General features: G+C 33.9%; 2 protein-coding genes across 5 annotated transcripts; both read right to left on the bottom strand.

Moving 5' to 3' along the window:
- Positions 1–1,319: 1,319 nt before the first annotated feature.
- On the bottom strand, positions 1,320–2,935 carry LOC114715216 (uncharacterized). Its single transcript, XM_028900016.1, has 7 exons — positions 2,800–2,935; positions 2,524–2,594; positions 2,307–2,408; positions 2,124–2,213; positions 1,652–1,726; positions 1,525–1,557; positions 1,320–1,399 (listed from the first exon to the last, which is right to left on the bottom strand). The coding sequence occupies exons 1-7, from the start codon at positions 2,933–2,935 to the stop codon at positions 1,340–1,342; spliced, it is 567 nt and encodes a 188-aa protein (XP_028755849.1). The 3' UTR covers positions 1,320–1,339.
- Positions 2,936–7,962: 5,027 nt separating this feature from the next.
- On the bottom strand, positions 7,963–12,251 carry LOC114715289 (uncharacterized). 4 transcript variants are annotated; one of them, XM_028900089.1, is made up of 11 exons: positions 11,935–12,251; positions 11,393–11,553; positions 10,528–10,609; positions 9,912–9,982; positions 9,734–9,799; positions 9,550–9,639; positions 9,085–9,153; positions 8,955–8,987; positions 8,746–8,826; positions 8,572–8,607; positions 7,963–8,156 (listed from the first exon to the last, which is right to left on the bottom strand). In XM_028900089.1, exons 1-11 carry the CDS (start codon positions 11,984–11,986, stop codon positions 8,052–8,054), a joined length of 846 nt encoding a protein of 281 aa, XP_028755922.1. In that variant the 5' UTR covers positions 11,987–12,251; the 3' UTR covers positions 7,963–8,051. The 4 variants fall into 4 exon arrangements, with proteins under 4 accessions (XP_028755922.1, XP_028755926.1, XP_028755941.1 ...); XM_028900093.1 differs by having other exon boundaries at positions 11,393–11,526; XM_028900108.1 differs by having other exon boundaries at positions 8,087–8,147; positions 8,572–8,625.
- Positions 12,252–17,087: the final 4,836 nt, after the last annotated feature.

Below are 17,087 nucleotides of genomic sequence, written 5' to 3'. Positions count from 1 at the left end.
GAAGAGAAGCGAGAACCGTGAATATTGATTTCTTGGACCTTTCTTACCTTCGCTAGAGTGCTTTCGCTGAACCTTTCCAGCCTTTGCCCTTCCTGACCTTCATCGACCCTCCATATGTAGTAACCCCTTTGCTTTCCGGTCAGTGCGTTTTTTCAAACCCATTTATTATTTATTTCTTTCTTTTTTTTTTCCAGATAAGATCCATATATGTGCCAGCTTATATGACCACCTCATTGTGTTAACAGTGTCAGTGCCATCTCAAACAAAGTTAATGGTGTAAAGGTACCAGAGACTAATGTTTTGTAATGGCCAAAATTTGAGGGACTAATACTATACATTTTAAATTCCAGGGACCATTACCAAAACTGGCCCAAATTTGAGGGACCAAATATTGTTCTTGTTTATTTAATACTGAGTTTGTTTTGCCGTCATTTTGTGCCTATGTAAAATTATAAATGTCCCTTTAAAGAATTGAGATAACTTTATACTTCTCATGGGAAGAAGTTCCCACGAATTTCAGTTCTGCAGAGCCAAGCAGGCAACGAGCCAGGTAATCAATCATCGTTGAAACTAAGGTTGCGTTTGGTAGGAAGTACTGGAGATGAGGGATTGGAATTGAGATTACAATTGAGAAAATCTATTAGTAGAGTGTTTAGTATAAGAGATTGTTTAATATATGGGATTAATCAAATCCATATATGTGGGATTGGAGAATACCACGGGGGAAGTGGTATTCCCCAATCCCACCTTTATGGGTTTGTTTAATCCCAAATAACAAACAATTACTTATACTAAGTACTACTTCAATGATTTTTTTCAGTTGTAATTACAATTCCAATCCCTCATTTTTAATGCTTCGTATCAAACGGGACCTAAGGGTTAATCACACACCTAACCCATAATGTCCTTGCCCAGAGAAATGTTAACCGGGAATGATCTGTGTGCGCTTGTTCTCTAGATGGGGCCTTTTTCGTTGGCAAAACTGACACCACCTTTCTTTGTGTCCGAGACGGATTTCTCAACTGTGTCTGTTGTTTCAGTAATGAATTGCAGCCCCTGAATTACATTGAACCAAGTCACCAATGGACGGAGTTTGAGAATGATGAATTTGAACAATTTATAGAGAACTGACATACCTTAAGCGAAGATTTACCCTCAAGAGCCTTTGCTGAATGGTTTGCAGGTTCCGCGCTGACTTCCTGTCAAATGACTCCAACAATCAAATTAGCACCCCGGGGGGGGGGGGGGAGAAGAAGAAAGAAAGTTAACTCAACAGGCATGGACCTGTGGATAGGTATAGAAAGATGAAAAATCGAACCTTGAATATTCTACTGCTTGGCTACTCTTTAAACCCATCAGCTAATTGGCACAGATACCAGAGACCTGAGTTAGTTATGTCCTGCATGGAAATTTCAAAAGAAGCAAAGGTGAAAAATCATATGTGAGCACGCATGCGCATGTAAATCAGAACATATTCTAGACAATAATAGTTAATCCATGTAACTGCAAAGTTAAATCAATGACCTGTTTGCTTTCAACAAGCTTGAGCTTTCCTTCCTGTCAAGTTAATAAAATACATTAAAGTCGCAACTCCAACAATGCAATACTTCAAGTTAGTTGGATGCTTAAAAAGGGGAGAAATGTAGTTAACCAGGCCGGAAATCATTTGACGGATGAGTTCAAAATCACCCCCAATTTGTGAAAGGTTTGACTTCACTTCATTCACCTGTATGAAAATAAAAACAAATGAGCATGCAGGAACGAACTTCCATATATAGCCTGTGATGAACCTTGCAATTACCAAAGAAGCTGGCTCTTAAAACTGACTGAAGAGCCGGTCCACAAGGGATACTAATGTTATGAAGCAAGAAGCAAAGTTCAAGTTGAATTTTGCCATGCAAAAGTAACAACATCAACTTCAATCTTAACAAAGCAATTCAAAACATAAAGGAGAACAGGCATATTGATCCAGATGCTCATAGTCATAATTCATTGATTCTGAGGAATAACTTGAAACACAGTTCATTTGATTGATCCTATATTTAGAGGTGTCTTCTTCATATGTAACAACTTCTTGCATTAATAGAGTTGCCCAGGTTGTAAAGAAAATCAACATCTCTTACATCATTTGCAATAAGCTGCGTTAACTCATTTTGCTCCTCAACTTTCAGGTCCAAAACTTCTAGTTTCTTTGTTAGATGCCTTCTAGTTGACTGCATGCATCGTTTAAACAAAGCTGTTCAGCAACCAACACAGATGTAAGATGGTCAAACTGTGAAAATTTTATGTCGACAGATGCAACTTACAGCTAATGTTTCATTTACATTCTCCAATTGCTTGGTCACGGTTGCAACACCATTGGCCATATTACGCTTTGTCACAAACATTACATCAGAAAATGACCATCCCTGAAAGATAGAGGAAAAATATGATGAATGCATTAACAGCATCATTACATGCCACCATTGCTTCTAGATCAATTGCAGAGATATACATAATCTTTTGATTAAATAATAGTGTCACCTTCCACCGCACGTAGCAATAACCCATAACTCCTATTGCAGCAGCTGGTAATAGGTAAGACGCACAACTCCCTATGTGCAAATAATTCGCACCAACAGCATTTTATAGTTAGAAAAAAGAAACCCTTTTAGATAGAGAAAAATATTACTCTGTCATTATAATAAAATCACTCTACTTTTATAACATCAGAGTAACAGGCAAAATTAGAACATCCTAGTAGATCTAACAAGGTGATCATTCAAAACTACAACCAGGAAAATCCAGCGTCTCACTAACTCTGAAGGAACACATACTGAAGTACCAAAACAAAGGGAAACATTGTAAGAGGGATACCAGAAAGAAGCTGCTTTAACTGAGAGGAATATGCAGGGAAGTTGTTGTTTGTACCATTTATGGCTTGAAGCCATATCATGCCCACATGGCTCAGCCATTGCAGAGCATTTGAAAGCATTTTGAAGAACAAGAAGAAGAAAAGGAAGCTAAGAACAAGAAGGTTACAGGGGAGACAAAGTTGGGCTGCAGGAATAAGGGCTGGGCTTTTGAGGCCTTATATTTTAAGGCTGGACCAAGAGGAGGAAGACTTAGAGGCTATGGTGTTAAATCTAAGTCGTAAATATTGCTCTGTTTGATTGAAACGGTATGGCTTTTCATGGAAAAGTGTGGTTTGTTTTCCACCACCATCGCCACCTTTAGATGGGAAACAATTTGAGTGGGAGAGGAAGACTTGTTATTAATTCTTTTGTTATGATGGGAAGAGCATTTAAGAATTGAATTTCCGAAGATTCTGCAGTAAAATCTCAAACCCGTTAATTTGGCAGAAAAAAGTTCAAAAAGCATATGAATGTACTAAAAGTGGGCATCAGAGAGAAGAATGGTATTTAATTTATTTAAGAGTTTTGTTTCCCCAATACAATGAACTGAGTAGAAGTATGAGTTAGACGGAAAAAAAAACAGCTCTCTTTCATGCTTTGGTGATTATTTCGTCACTGTGATGTCGTACACAACCTTATTAGCCGTTTAAAACAGTTTATAAATAGTTTATAAGTAGTTTTTTAATAGTGATTTACGAAATATAAGATAAGTATGTGAGAGGAGTTTTGTCTTCATTTACATAAAACTGTTTATAGGGAATTTTTTAAACCCTCCCAAACAGGGCCCATGTGTCCCAGCCGGAAACTTGTTTGTTGAGTTTAAACAACGACAAAGTGGATCTACTTTGAAAGAGGACTCGAACACGGCAGTCTTTTGAGTCATATACAGCGATCGTAACAAATCATCTCTGGATTAAAGATGTTTCTTAAACCATTCACCAAAACTAATAGAAGGGACATCAATTAATTATTACAAGAATGTTCTGGAATATTATTTGATATGATGAATATTTTCTTTGGTTGCTGTTTTTAGCTAATTATATAGAACTAGTTGAGGAATGAGGAAGTAATTCAAAGGTCACTGATTTAATAATGATTGAATCAAGATCAATACAATCATGATTAAAATAATATAATTTAATTAAAATATGCATAAATTTGTATATATAATCTTAAAAAGAGTAAACGAAACAAAACATAAAATCATACAAAATCCAACAAAATAGAAATATTAAAGTACAAATTTGGAGGACTGCTAAGTTTTTTTTAAAAAAAAAAACTCAAAATGATGCTATATCATACTCATCAAAAAGGGGGGGGGGGGAGGGAAAGGTAATATTCAACCTAATCAGCCGGTCCAAAGCTCTTGATTAGACCGAATATGAGGTTGATATACCGGTTTATTAGTTTGATTTACTACCATTGGCCTCATAGTTGGATTTTAACATCAGGTCATTAAGTAGAAATTGTAAATCTTGTAATATTAGGTCATTACCCCTCTAATTTTTTTTTTAAAAAATTGACTAACCGACCTTGGCTGAATTTCAATATTCTGATTCTCTTTTGCGTTTTCTTTTCTGGGATTTTTTTTTCCTGCTCATCTTTTGTGTATGCGTCTGGTCTTATTGACTGTTATTTTGTCTGGTTTCCAAGTCTTCTTAGTTGTCATTTGTTTCAATAGGTGTACTTTTTGGTTCTTGAACATAACTAGTTTTGGTACAATGCGGCAGTCTCTGAGTCATGAGTGAGAGTTTATTGATGAAATTTGATGGCACTGTCCTCTTTCCTCTAAAAAGCGTCATTTATTTGATATTACATTTAATTATAATTATAAGAGTTAGTTAACTAATTTAAAAAGATTAAGAAAATAAGTTAAGTTGGCTATTTGCAATAAATAGATGTTGTCTTTCTTAAAATATCCTTACTAATCAAGTTTATTGGTTATAACTATTATTATTAGAGGGATTATTTTGGAAAAAAATATATAAATATGAGAGATAAAATAAATTAGAGTTTTATAATTAGGATCAAAATAAAAATCAAACAAAACCTTATATTAAGAACCAGATAGTAATGTGCTAATAGAAAACTAGAAGATTTGATTACATCAATAAACACTACTTCGGACCCCTTTAACACATCATGACATCAATATAATGAAGACAGGTTGAGATTTTTTTTTATTTTTTCTGATTTCATATTTGTCCCAAAATTTATCCCTGCTCATCTTCACAACAATCAATTAATTAATCAAGTCTCTTCCAAGAGAAGCTTCTATCACTATGAGACAAATACGAGGAGAATTGGTTGGAATTAATTACGGCGCGTGCGTATAACAGGGTGGGCCCCATATGGGTTCGAAGGCAGAGTTTCTTTCAACATTAACGGTCAAAGTTTCTCTCAGCACTCAGCCGCCAAAGTCTGTGACACGTGGCGCTACCACGATGCCCGCTCACTATTACACCAATTCCTCATTCATGCCCTTTATCACGGCCTCCCCCTCTCTCCGGCTATCAAACGCTCACTCCCGTGTGTCCCAGGTCAGCCTAACCGCACCTCTTTACATTATTGCAATGGCATATGGAATTTAACCCCACAAAAAAAAAAAATTATACACACCTTTTCTTATGGACTTTAAATAAAAACTTACCAAAAAAATATCCACCCAGTCTTAAATTCATCTAAAAATAAATGGTGATGTTGTTATTAGAGTAATTTACTATTGACACTTAATATAAAATCTATTTTATACTATAAACTAGATTTTACAAGTACTTTATAATCGGTCTTCACATTAGGTATAATTATTTTGAGCTAATACTTATAATTGGTGAAAAATAAAAATTAGCAATTCTCTTGACTTGAAGTACAGGTGTAACATTTTAATAGGAGGGAGGGAGGTAGTGGAGGGCAGCAGAGAGAACGGGCAGAGGAGAGAAGCTACGCCCTAATTGATTAAAACTAGAGGGACTCAATTCAAAATATGATGAACCTCTAAGTACCATCAAATTAATTATCCCTTTTCCTTTTGGCCAAAAGAATTACTATTTATTTTCTTTAGTATTTTTTGCCAACAATTATTTTCCATTTTTAATTATTACTTTTGCTATTAAGCAATTGTATTTAGTGTGCTGTTTTTTTTTTGGCGCATTTTGAATAACGAAATTAAACTGTAAGTTTAGTTTACAATATAATATCAGCCATATATATAAATGAATTTTACATTCTATGATTTATTATTCAGGAATTTTTTTTCACAGAAGTTAATATAAATACTGTAGAGATGAAGTAACTATAAAATTAAGAAAATTATATATGTATGTTAATAGTGATTTATTGCAGTTGTTGTCATGGAAATATTAAAGATAGCTTAGCCATATTCTCAGTAAAGAGAACTCTTCCATATGTTTTTCCAAATATTTTCGAAAATTTCAGGCTGGAAGTTTTGATTTATGTTGACAAAAATTAACAATGAGAACTTTGGGAAGATCGGGGCAGCTCAAATTTGTTAAAAATTGTAGAGAAAGAATTAAGTGGAGGTGAGCAGCTTGGAATATGGCATGTGCATAGAAAGGGCTTTTATTGGTAAATCCTGGCTTTTAGCAAAAAGAGGTGGTGATGTTTTTTTTTGACAAACCATCCCAGAAGTTGAAGATGTTTTTGTACAATGGTTTTGTTGGTGTGACCCAATGGTTTGTCACAAAATAGGACGGGCTTAGATGATGCACTACTCATACAAAGAAACAATGAGAAGTTTTAGGGTTTAGGGCATCATATGTCCCATCTCTCTATTACCTCTTTTATTGTCTTTCAGTTTTTTTCTATTTCTCAAATTTTTTTATTATTAGATTCTACGTAAAACAAGTGAAATTTTCGTATCCCATAGGTAAAAAAATAGTGTTGTTTTTAATGATTTTTTAAAGAACATTTTAAAATGGGTGCTGTTACTTTTAAATTTAGATGCCAATTTTTTTAAAAAATCATTAAAAAAATTGAAAATAACACCATTTTGACTTATGGGATATCAAAATTTGATTCATTTTATGTAAAAGCTAATGATTTTTTTTAGGAAAAAAAAAAGCAAAAGCATTTGGAGAGTAGGAAAAAAGCAATGGGGCAGTTGGGACCAAAATCCGAACTCTAGAGCAATTTTAAAGGACACCTCCTTGTTTAAAGGAGACTCCGAAGTTAATGTTTATACCGACTCATGGGATTTAGAGATTTCTTGTTTGCAGATATGACATAATCCTGCTCATAAAATAGAAATTGCTTAAACAATGGCAGGGGTTTTTTCTTTTTTTAAAAAAATATTTTCTTTGCTAGAAAGAATATAAGAATGGAAAGGAATCGAAAGATAGATTACATTTCTAAAATAGAGCTAACAAAAATATAGATTATATTTCTAAAACAGAGTTAAAAATAAAATAATATTTTCAAACTTGTTTTTATATTAAAAGTTCTGAAATAAAATTTGGTCAACCTCAACCCAAACTAGCTAGCCAAAACCACAAAGTGTCTTTCCTCCAAAAGAGAAATTTTGATTTTTTATTCAACCTAAAAAGTTTAAATTATTCTTAATGATCCAGTCAATCCTGACAATTAAGATACACTCTATTATCATAATTTTTTTTAAAAAAGCTACAAATAGATCTTCAGATTCTGAACCCTTTTTTGGGGGGCCAAAGATTCTGAACCATTCATATTGATTGGATTTTTAAAATTTTATGCAAAATAATGCGCATCTTCCTGCAATAACATCTGGAGCTCCGAATTCATATATGAACTTATTTTTTGCCAAATTCAAAGCAATAAGTGAGCTTTTAAGTCTAATTCGTTGATTTATCAGTCAAGACAACAGGTTCCTGTTTAAAAAATTGCCAAAACTTCATACTTCCCGGAAGTTCTTATGAATCTGAAGCAAAGGGCTCCAGCCAAAATTCCTTAAACCATCCCTACAGCCAAATGCTTAACCATAGAGTATACAAAAATGTTTACCCTTAGTTATATCAAATAGCTGAAATGCAATTAAGATGCGCCTATAATTTTCTAAATTATTACCACCAATCCCCCTGTAGAATTAAATTCTTGTATAATTTACCTACGTTCCCAAAATTGAAAATTCTTTTGAAAAATCAATTGCGGATATTTATCCTTTAATCACACCCATTCAACGGCGTCCCCATCCTGAGGAGCTTTAATCTGATACGGTCCTTGTATGACTGTTTTCGAACTGGTGCCTTCTTTCCCAATCATCTGCAAGCCCTGAACAGTATCGAATCAAAAGTCACCATTGAACAAAGTTCGAGAATGATTCAAATGGCAAAAGTGACTATTTGATTTTTTAACTTTACATTCAGTTTGATCTCTTAATTCTGGTAAAATAAAAGTTTGATCTCTTAATTTTATAAAGTATCTTTTTCAATCTTATAACCCTTATACCATTAGTCTCAAAGGATGATTTTTTTTTTGGTGGTCATCATTATTATTTTTTAAAATCAAATTCAATATGTTAGTATTTGCAAATATTTTTCAATATTTAAACTTCTAATGAAAATATTTTTTTTGTTCATAGAACTAATGATATGGTTAGAAAACTAAAACCTTACATGTAAAATTTAAAAAAAAAAAAACAAAAGCACACTTTTGCCTTGAAGAATTTTTACAAAATTTGACATACCAAAGTTGATGATTCCCCCTGTTCTGCGCTGACTCCCTGTCAATTGTCAAATGACTCAAGCAACCAAAATTAGCAAGACAGAAAAAAAAAAAGAAGGAAAAAGAGAGTTAATGGGCATGGACCTTGAAGATGAAGAATCCTAGCCGATAAATATAGAAAAATTAAAAATCTGACCTCTGAGATTTTTCTGTCTCGCTCCTCATAAGATTCAACAGTACTTTGGCACAGACGCCAGACAGCTTCGTTAGTCTTATCCTGCATGAAAAATTCAAAAGAAAAAAGGTTTAAAAATCATAAAATTATGCGCGTACATGCCCGCTTGTGTGTAAATCAGAACAAATACTGGTAGTTAATCCATGCATCTGCAAAGTTAAATAAATAACCTGTTTGCTTTCAGCAAGCTTGAGCTTTTCGTCCTATAAAGTTAACAAATAGATTAAAGTCACAACATTGACAATGTAATCCTTCCAATAAATTAGATGCTTAAAGTGCTCTACGAGAAATATAATTTACCATCCTGGAAATCTTTTCATTGGTGGCTTCAAGCTGAATTTGTGAAAGGTTTAACTTCATTTCATTCACCTGAATGAAAATAAAAATAAATAAGCGTGCAGTAACTTGCTTCCATATATGGCCAGACATAAATTTTACCAATAGCAAAGGACCTGGCTCTTAAAACTGACTGCAGAGATAGTCCACGTGGGATACTAATGTTAGGAAGGGCCAAGTAAAGTTAAAGTTGAATATTACCATGAAAAAGTAACAATATCAGTTTCCATTTAAACAAGGCAATTCAGACTATAAAGGCGGACGAGCATATTGATCCTATTAGTCACAATCCAATGAATCTGGGGAGAAAATTGAAAACAGTTCATTTGACTGATCCTATATTTGAAAGTCCGTTCTTCAGATCCAACCACTTGTATTAATTGCATTAAGATAATTAGCCATGTTGTAAAGAAAATCGCCATCTCTTACATCATTAGCATTAAGCTGGTTTAACTCAATTTGCTCCTCAACTTTCAGGCTCAAAACTTCTAGCTTCTCTGTTAGATGCCCTCTAGTTGACTGCACATATTGATTAAACAAAATTGTTCAGCAATCAACACAGATGTAAAATGGCTAAACTGTGAAATTTTTTATGTCAGCAGATGCGACTTACATCTATTTTTTCAGGTACACTCTCCAATTGCTTTGTCACAGATATTACATCAGAAAATGACCATCCCTGAAAGATGGACATAAAAATAATAAATGCATTAATAGCATCATTGCATATAATTTCTACCATCAGTTCAGTTGCAGATATATACAATTTTGAGATTAGATAATAGCCTCACCTTACACCACATGTAACAAAATCCCATAGCTACTAATGCAGCGGCTGGCAATAGGTAAGATGCATAACTCCCTATGTGCGAATGATTCACATCAACAACTTTTTATAGTTAGACAATAGAAATCCTGATAGATAGAGAAAAATATTACTTTGTCATCATATCAAATCGCACTATACTTCTATGACATGACAGTAACAGGCAAGACGATGAGAACACCAAAAAAATGGGAAAACTCCTATAAAATAAGGGAATGTGTTTTCAGGCATCATCAATGGATTGAAAAAGCCAAAGGTGAATGACACTTTGAAACTTGCTGCTAGGAGACCCTCCAGAGATTGAAGACACTGCCTAAATTCTCCGACCACTCCAAACCAAAAGGTTTCAACAACAGGAAGATTTATCCAACTGGGGTTCCAAAACAAAAAGTTCATTTCACAAAAGTGCATTTGCTTCAGCACTTGCAAGTATCCGCAACTGGTTCTGAACTATGCCTACACATGGCACTATTATGTGGTGAAATGGTTGTTACTTGTTTGAGGCCTTGAAAGCACAAACACATGAAAGGGGGAAAAATGAAAAACTCATGACAAAATGAAACATAATTCATTCTACGTACCATTACAGGAACAATTGCAGTTGAAGGTGACTGCAGGATTGGATAAGGTCAGCTCCCTAATCTCCTTAGCTAGCTGCCGAATCTGAAGTTAAAACAGGCAGGTTTGATGTGCATTAATTGATATATTCCCTCTAAAGATATAAGTTTTATGATGAATTATCCTGCAATGAAACAGTAATCAAATCCGAAGTTATGGGGTAAAATAAAGGTTTCTTCCTTCAAATAGATCACCAAAGATACTCCTGTCCTATTCATCACAAGGTTTCTTCATATGGGAAATAGGTCAGGGTGGAGCTGATCCACTGAGCTAGCTTCTAACATTAGCTATGACAAAGCAAGTTGTCGAAGTAAAGACAATAAGTCCTTATTTAGCAGATTTGGAATATATGTTTGGTTGCTTTGATGAGATTTGGGTTTGTCCATCTGATTGACAGGCCTTTGTAGCCATGAAGTTTACGGGTTTCAGGAAACAATGGGAACATAACATTCTCCAGCCTTGTACTCATTACAGGTTTCTGCCACATCCCCTTTAAAAGAGAACTGTTTTCACGTTCCATTTATGGATTTCTACCAATGGTTGTTCTTTTATTTCTATTTCTATTTTTTGTGTAGAAGGGGGAGGGGTGCCCCTTGCGGACATTCAGAGGAATTGGAAGGTTCTTTTGAATTAGAATCGGCTTTCTTTACCCCAACTTTAGTTCATGGATCTGCCGTTCATATGAAAACAAATATCTTACAGTCTTCACTTAGTTCCCCCAAAATCAATTTCTTATGGCCCGCCCCATTGACTTGTACTCAACAGAAAATAGTCAGAATTTCACGAAGACAAGGAAGCCACCAGATAACATTGATAATTTTGCAATACCAGAGCGGCAATGGCTGCAGTGTCACATCGACCGGGTAAAAACTCAGCTTCATTATAATCCTTGAGTAATGCCTGAAGTTGTGCAATGAGATCAGAAGACCTTTGGTTCCTCCGCACAACAGAGCCAGACCAACCTAAAAAGTAGTAAAGAAAGAACAGAACTTGTACCAAGAAAAGGGCAGAAGTTCTCATCAGTTAATGAACAGTGATGAATGAAGAGGGACCATTTTTTTTTTTTTCCTTCTTGAGCAAATTAGCAATGAGACAAACAAAAAGTGTCATGTAAGTAATGAGACGGACAAAAAGGAAAAGTTTTCTTTTTCTGTATAAAAGTTCTGCAGGGATTGAAGTTGCGAGCTTCTTGTTCAGTCTTTAAACCATAAAGAGAATCTCCAGTGTCATGCAAGTTAATCAACAAAATAGACTTCAGGAGTTTATCACACGGCTAAAACAAAGTTAGGAGCTGAATTGGCCGGAAATTCACCGACAATCTAAATCAAACAGGAGGAATTTAAGAATGAGATATGAAGTAGAACGCTCACTAGCTGGGACAAGGATAAGAATTTTGGAGTTTTGAACCGCTCGTGATGCCATTTTCCGCGAATGATCTGAACGAACTCAAGCTTATCGGGAATGCTGAGTATCAGTCGATATCACTTCCAGCTACAACAAATCGATGGGAATTCAATTGACACAAGAACAGATTCAGAGACTCACGAAGAAGGAAGATAAACACAGTTAAATACAGACTGAGAAAAAGAACTGAGAGAGAGATTTCCTTAACGACGCTCGACTATTTAAGCTTCCTGAGCTGCTGGAACCTTCTACGCAGTCGATTCTACGTCTGATGCCACGTCGCTCGTCCCCTCCATCGCTAGCGTGGCATGGCTCCTCAGGGTCAAAGCGGGCATTGTTGAAACTAACGAACTCGAGCAGACCATCCGCGAAGTTGACGCGGGCAGAGGTGATTTCCATTTTATTTTTATTTGATTCCTTTCTGTCAATATCAATATTTTGTCACTGCATGTTCAAAATTATTCAAGATTGAATAGATTACACAGTATTGAATCATGAAATTACAAAATCGGATAGAAGACTAGACTAATTTAAATAGATTAAAAAAATTAATTAAATTAGTTATTTATAATAAATATGTATTATCTTTCTTAAAATATTTTTATTGATCAAGTGTACTAGTATTGGTTAGAACTACCATTATTATAAAAATTACTTTAAAAAAATAAATATAAGAGACAAAGTGGATTGAGATTTTATATTTAGGATTAAAATAAAAGTAAAAAAAAAACTTTTGTATTAAGGATCAGAGTTAGTATCCTAATTTCAAATTAACTAAGATCAATTGTAAATGTAAGGAACTCAATTATAAATCCTAAAATATTAGTTGTAATTCATTTTTAAATGATGAAAGTTTTGTAACTTCTAAAAATTTAATTTCCCAATTTTAAAAACTCATTTGTAAATAATGAAATATTAATTGCAAATATACTGTAAGTTATAATATTAAAATCTCAAGTATAAATTCCAAATTACTCAATTCTAAAAGTAAAAAGAAATGATTGGTTAATTCTTTTAAATGTTTTGATTTGATTCCCAATTTATAATTTCATTTGCTATTAATTTCAATATATGCAGCTAAGATTCTAAGACTTAACTGAGTTGTAATTAATTTTTCAACATTTATGTTTGAGCTTCATGGTTTGCAAGTTACAACTGGATACTTCACAATTACTGCTTAAATAAAATATTTCTGAATTAAGTTAATTAAATTTATCTATTAAGATATACAAAAATAAATATTAGAATATTCTTACTCATAAAGAAAATTGATTTCCTTATATTTTTATAAATAACATTGAATTAGGAAGCACGGAAGCATGCATCATAATTTTTAAGTTATCAATACTCCTAGTAATTAGAGTATACCTCTTCTTTATTTACCCACTGTTAATTTTTATGGAAATACCATTATGACTTCATGAATAAATCAATAAAGAATACCTTAAAATGATTTTGAACTAAGATATAATTTAAAGGGAGCTATATTGTGTATATAAGTGATACGTAATACTTTTTATTCAAGATTCTATACAATAAGCATATCATTCGTAGTAGCTTCGAGGGGGACAAGCTGGTTTGGTTTGATAGAAAAATTGTAAGAATTGAAAGGATTAAAGGGTGTATTGCGGCTAATACAACACAAATTATAAAATACAAGTAAAATAACATCTTCACCTAGTCACTCTTGCTTCCCGAGTAAGAAATTGAGGGGTTTATAAACTCACACTCCTCCTCTGTTCATCTCCGCATTGAAAATTTTTTATTTTCAAATTCAAAATCGTCGAGTCACTAATGAGGTTTTTTGTTTGGGTGATAAACGGGGCCTAAGCCCAACAGATCTAAAAAGATAAGAAAATCACGGTGTTTGAAGTCAATAAAAGCACTTAAAAAATGTTTTCCGAGTTAAAATTTTTTCATATATTTATTTTGAAGATGTTTAAGTGGACATCAAACTATAATTTTAAAATTAATTATATGGTATATAAAATAAGTATGTAAGATAAGTTTTATGTCGACTTATATAAAAGTACTTTTTAAAAGTGATTTTAAGAGTAGGAAAATGCTTGTTTCGTATATCATAAAATTATTTTTAAAACCATTATTTGATTTCATTTTTGCTCATGTTTCTGTGCGTAAACACCTACTCAATCTACAGATGAACTTCACAGAACAGTCTCCTCAAAATTATTTCTTCAAATTAATATTAATTGTCACGTCACTATGTAGAATTTATATTTAGATGCACTCTTTTATGAAAAAATAAATCAAATTATTGCAAGTGGAACTTTTTTTTGGGCCTGTACAAATGGAACCGCGCCATTCATACTTCTTACTGGATTGTTAAATTTTATGCCGAAGAATGCTCATTTTCCTGCCGTAACGCGAGGAGATCCAAATTCAAGTAGAAACCCGTCTTTTCTCACGTTCAAAATTCAAGCCAATTTGGCGAGTTTAGAGTCTAGTTCGTTGATTTACCAAACAGACCAGCGGATTTCCAATTCGATTTAGTTTCTCAAACCTTGAGCACCCGTCTTGAGAGTTCATCCAAAGATTAGTGTTCAAAAGAATCTGGTATATGGCCTGGTCGTGTAAATTATTAACGGATAACGTGAAAATTTGCTCCAAAAATTTGTGTTTGGGAGCCTTAGGTATCCGAAAGTATTTGTTGATTCAATATTGCCTTGGATGTTTTCAAACCATAGCAATTTTTCCCTGCCCGTTAGCCAAGTTAAGTCTGACTGTTAGTTAATCAACTATGCTGAGTTGACTAGTCCATGTATTGTTCACATCATTTTCTTTTTAGAGTTAAAACGCAAATTTGTCTAAGAAGTTTTTGTTCAAAAACGTTGGGTATCCAAAAGTTTTAAATTGTAGCAGTATTTGCCTTAGATGTTATCCATATTAAATTTGACTATTAACTAACCAAATGTGCTGAGCTGATAGGTTCATGTGTGATTCACTTCATTCTTTATTCATAATCTTATGCCATTTCTCCAACACAAAAACAATTCTTTTCACACATCTATTATTTCTTCATTCGTTCTTAGTTTAGTACGTTTTATAAGAACAAAAGTAAAGCATAAAAATATAGTAAATAATATATGTAGAGAAGAATCTTGCAAGAATTTTTAAAAGATATAAATGATGAGGTCGATTTCAAACATAGCCACAGGTTTGGAAAGCATAGAAGCAATGATTTTTCCAGAGTTAGTACTAAATCTTCACCTTAAAAAAATAAAGTGGATCACACGTGGACCTATCAATTCAATATATTTAGTTAATTAATAGTCAAATTTAAAACGGATAATAGTTGGGGCCACATTATTACAATTTCAAAATTTCCGGATACCAAGCGCTCTTCAATAAAAATTTTTAAGGCAAATTTGCACTTCACCAACTCAACATAGTTGGTCATCTAACGATCAAATTTAACCTAGATAACGACTAAGGCGATATTCAGGTAAAAAATACTTTCGGATACCCAGCATTTCAAAGTGCAAACTTTCAAGATAAATTTTACACTTTAACCCAATTATTAATGACCTAATTCGATTATGCATAAAAGGGGATTATATGTAATTATGGTGTTTGCCTATATTCCTATTGTTTGGTTGGTTTCAATGTAATGCATCCCCACATGGGGGGGGGGGCTATGTAATCCCCGTTCCCATATGCTATAATCCAATTTTTATTCAAATGCTCCTCACCCTTCCCAGGCTTCCATCATCTTTCTTCTCCTCATCTCAAACCAACTCTAGCAAACGATACCCTACTGCCACCTTCATCCAGATCAACAACTTCAAATGCCATCGGACACCATCATTCAAATCAACCAAGATCAAATGCCATCAAACCCCGCAGCGACGGTCAACGACCTTTTCTCCTCCAATACTCGAGTCCACTACCAAATCTGCTTGCTAACCCACCCATTCTCAAAGATCATAGAACTTGTAAAACATTTACCACCAAATCCATTGGTAAATCTCCATTTTCAACCAACCGATTCCTTACTCATTTATAAATCCCATAGGAATTACTTGGAATAATTTAAAAACAACTTTTTAATTATGATTTATAAACTATGAAATAAGTATAAAATAAACATGTTAAAAAAGTTTTATCTCAATTTATGGCAATGTACTTATAAATCACAGCTCCAAACAAGCCTGAACTTTTCTTCATTGCTGCTTTTTATGAACAATTCCTGATTTTGTATGAAGATTGATGAGATTTTCTGAGTTGATTAGGTATGAGAAAGAAGCACCGGAAGGAGGAACGGCCTTTCCTTTTCTTTTTCGTTGAAAGGGCATTTTTGTCTTTTTGATTTATCAATCTTTAAGAAAATATTAAAAACATACCCCCTTCAATATTGTACCAACAAGCTTATCCTAATCACTATTACATTACAATCTATTCTATTACATTCTCATTGATTCCACGAACCAAACGAGCTGTTTTCAAGTCATATATACAAGAGAGATCCTAGAATCAATGGAACTGTTACTTTTACGTGGACATGGGATTTTGACCCTTTCATTTTTTTTTCCTCCAACCTCTCTGTTTCCTTTTATCATCAATAAATAAAATAAAACCGCCGGTGCATTGTCTTGTTTGATTAATACTGAGTTGTTTCCCGTCATTTTGTACCTATAAAATTGTAAATGACCCTTTAAAGAATTGAGATAACTTTATGTTTCCCATGGGAAGAAGTTCTCACGAATTTCAGTCCTGCAGAACCAAGCAGGCAACGAGCCAGCCAATCAATCATGGTGAAACAAAGGGTTAATCTCACACCTAACCCATGATGTCCTCGCCCAGAGAAATGTTAACCGGAAATGATCTGCGTACTCTTGTTCTCGAGATGGGGCCTTTTTCATTGGCAAAACTGATACCACCTTTCTTTGTGTCCGAGACGGATTTCTCGACTGTTTCTGTCGTTTCAGTAATGAATTGCAGCCCCTGAATAACATTGAATCAGGTCACCAATGGACGGAGTTTGAGAATGATGAATTTGAACAATTTATAGAGAACTGACATACCTTAAGCGAAGATTCACCACAAGAGCCTTTGTTGAATGGTGCAAGTTCCGTGCTGACTTCCTGTCAAAGGATTCCAA

Source organism: Neltuma alba, unplaced genomic scaffold (assembly GCF_004799145.2).
Source record: "Neltuma alba isolate B1F8T4 unplaced genomic scaffold, ASM479914v2 tig00002004_pilon, whole genome shotgun sequence".
Classification (NCBI taxonomy): Eukaryota; Viridiplantae; Streptophyta; class Magnoliopsida; order Fabales; family Fabaceae; genus Neltuma; species Neltuma alba.
The sequence above is the reverse complement of the archived record's forward strand: the minus strand, read 5'-3'. Positions and strand labels throughout refer to the sequence as shown.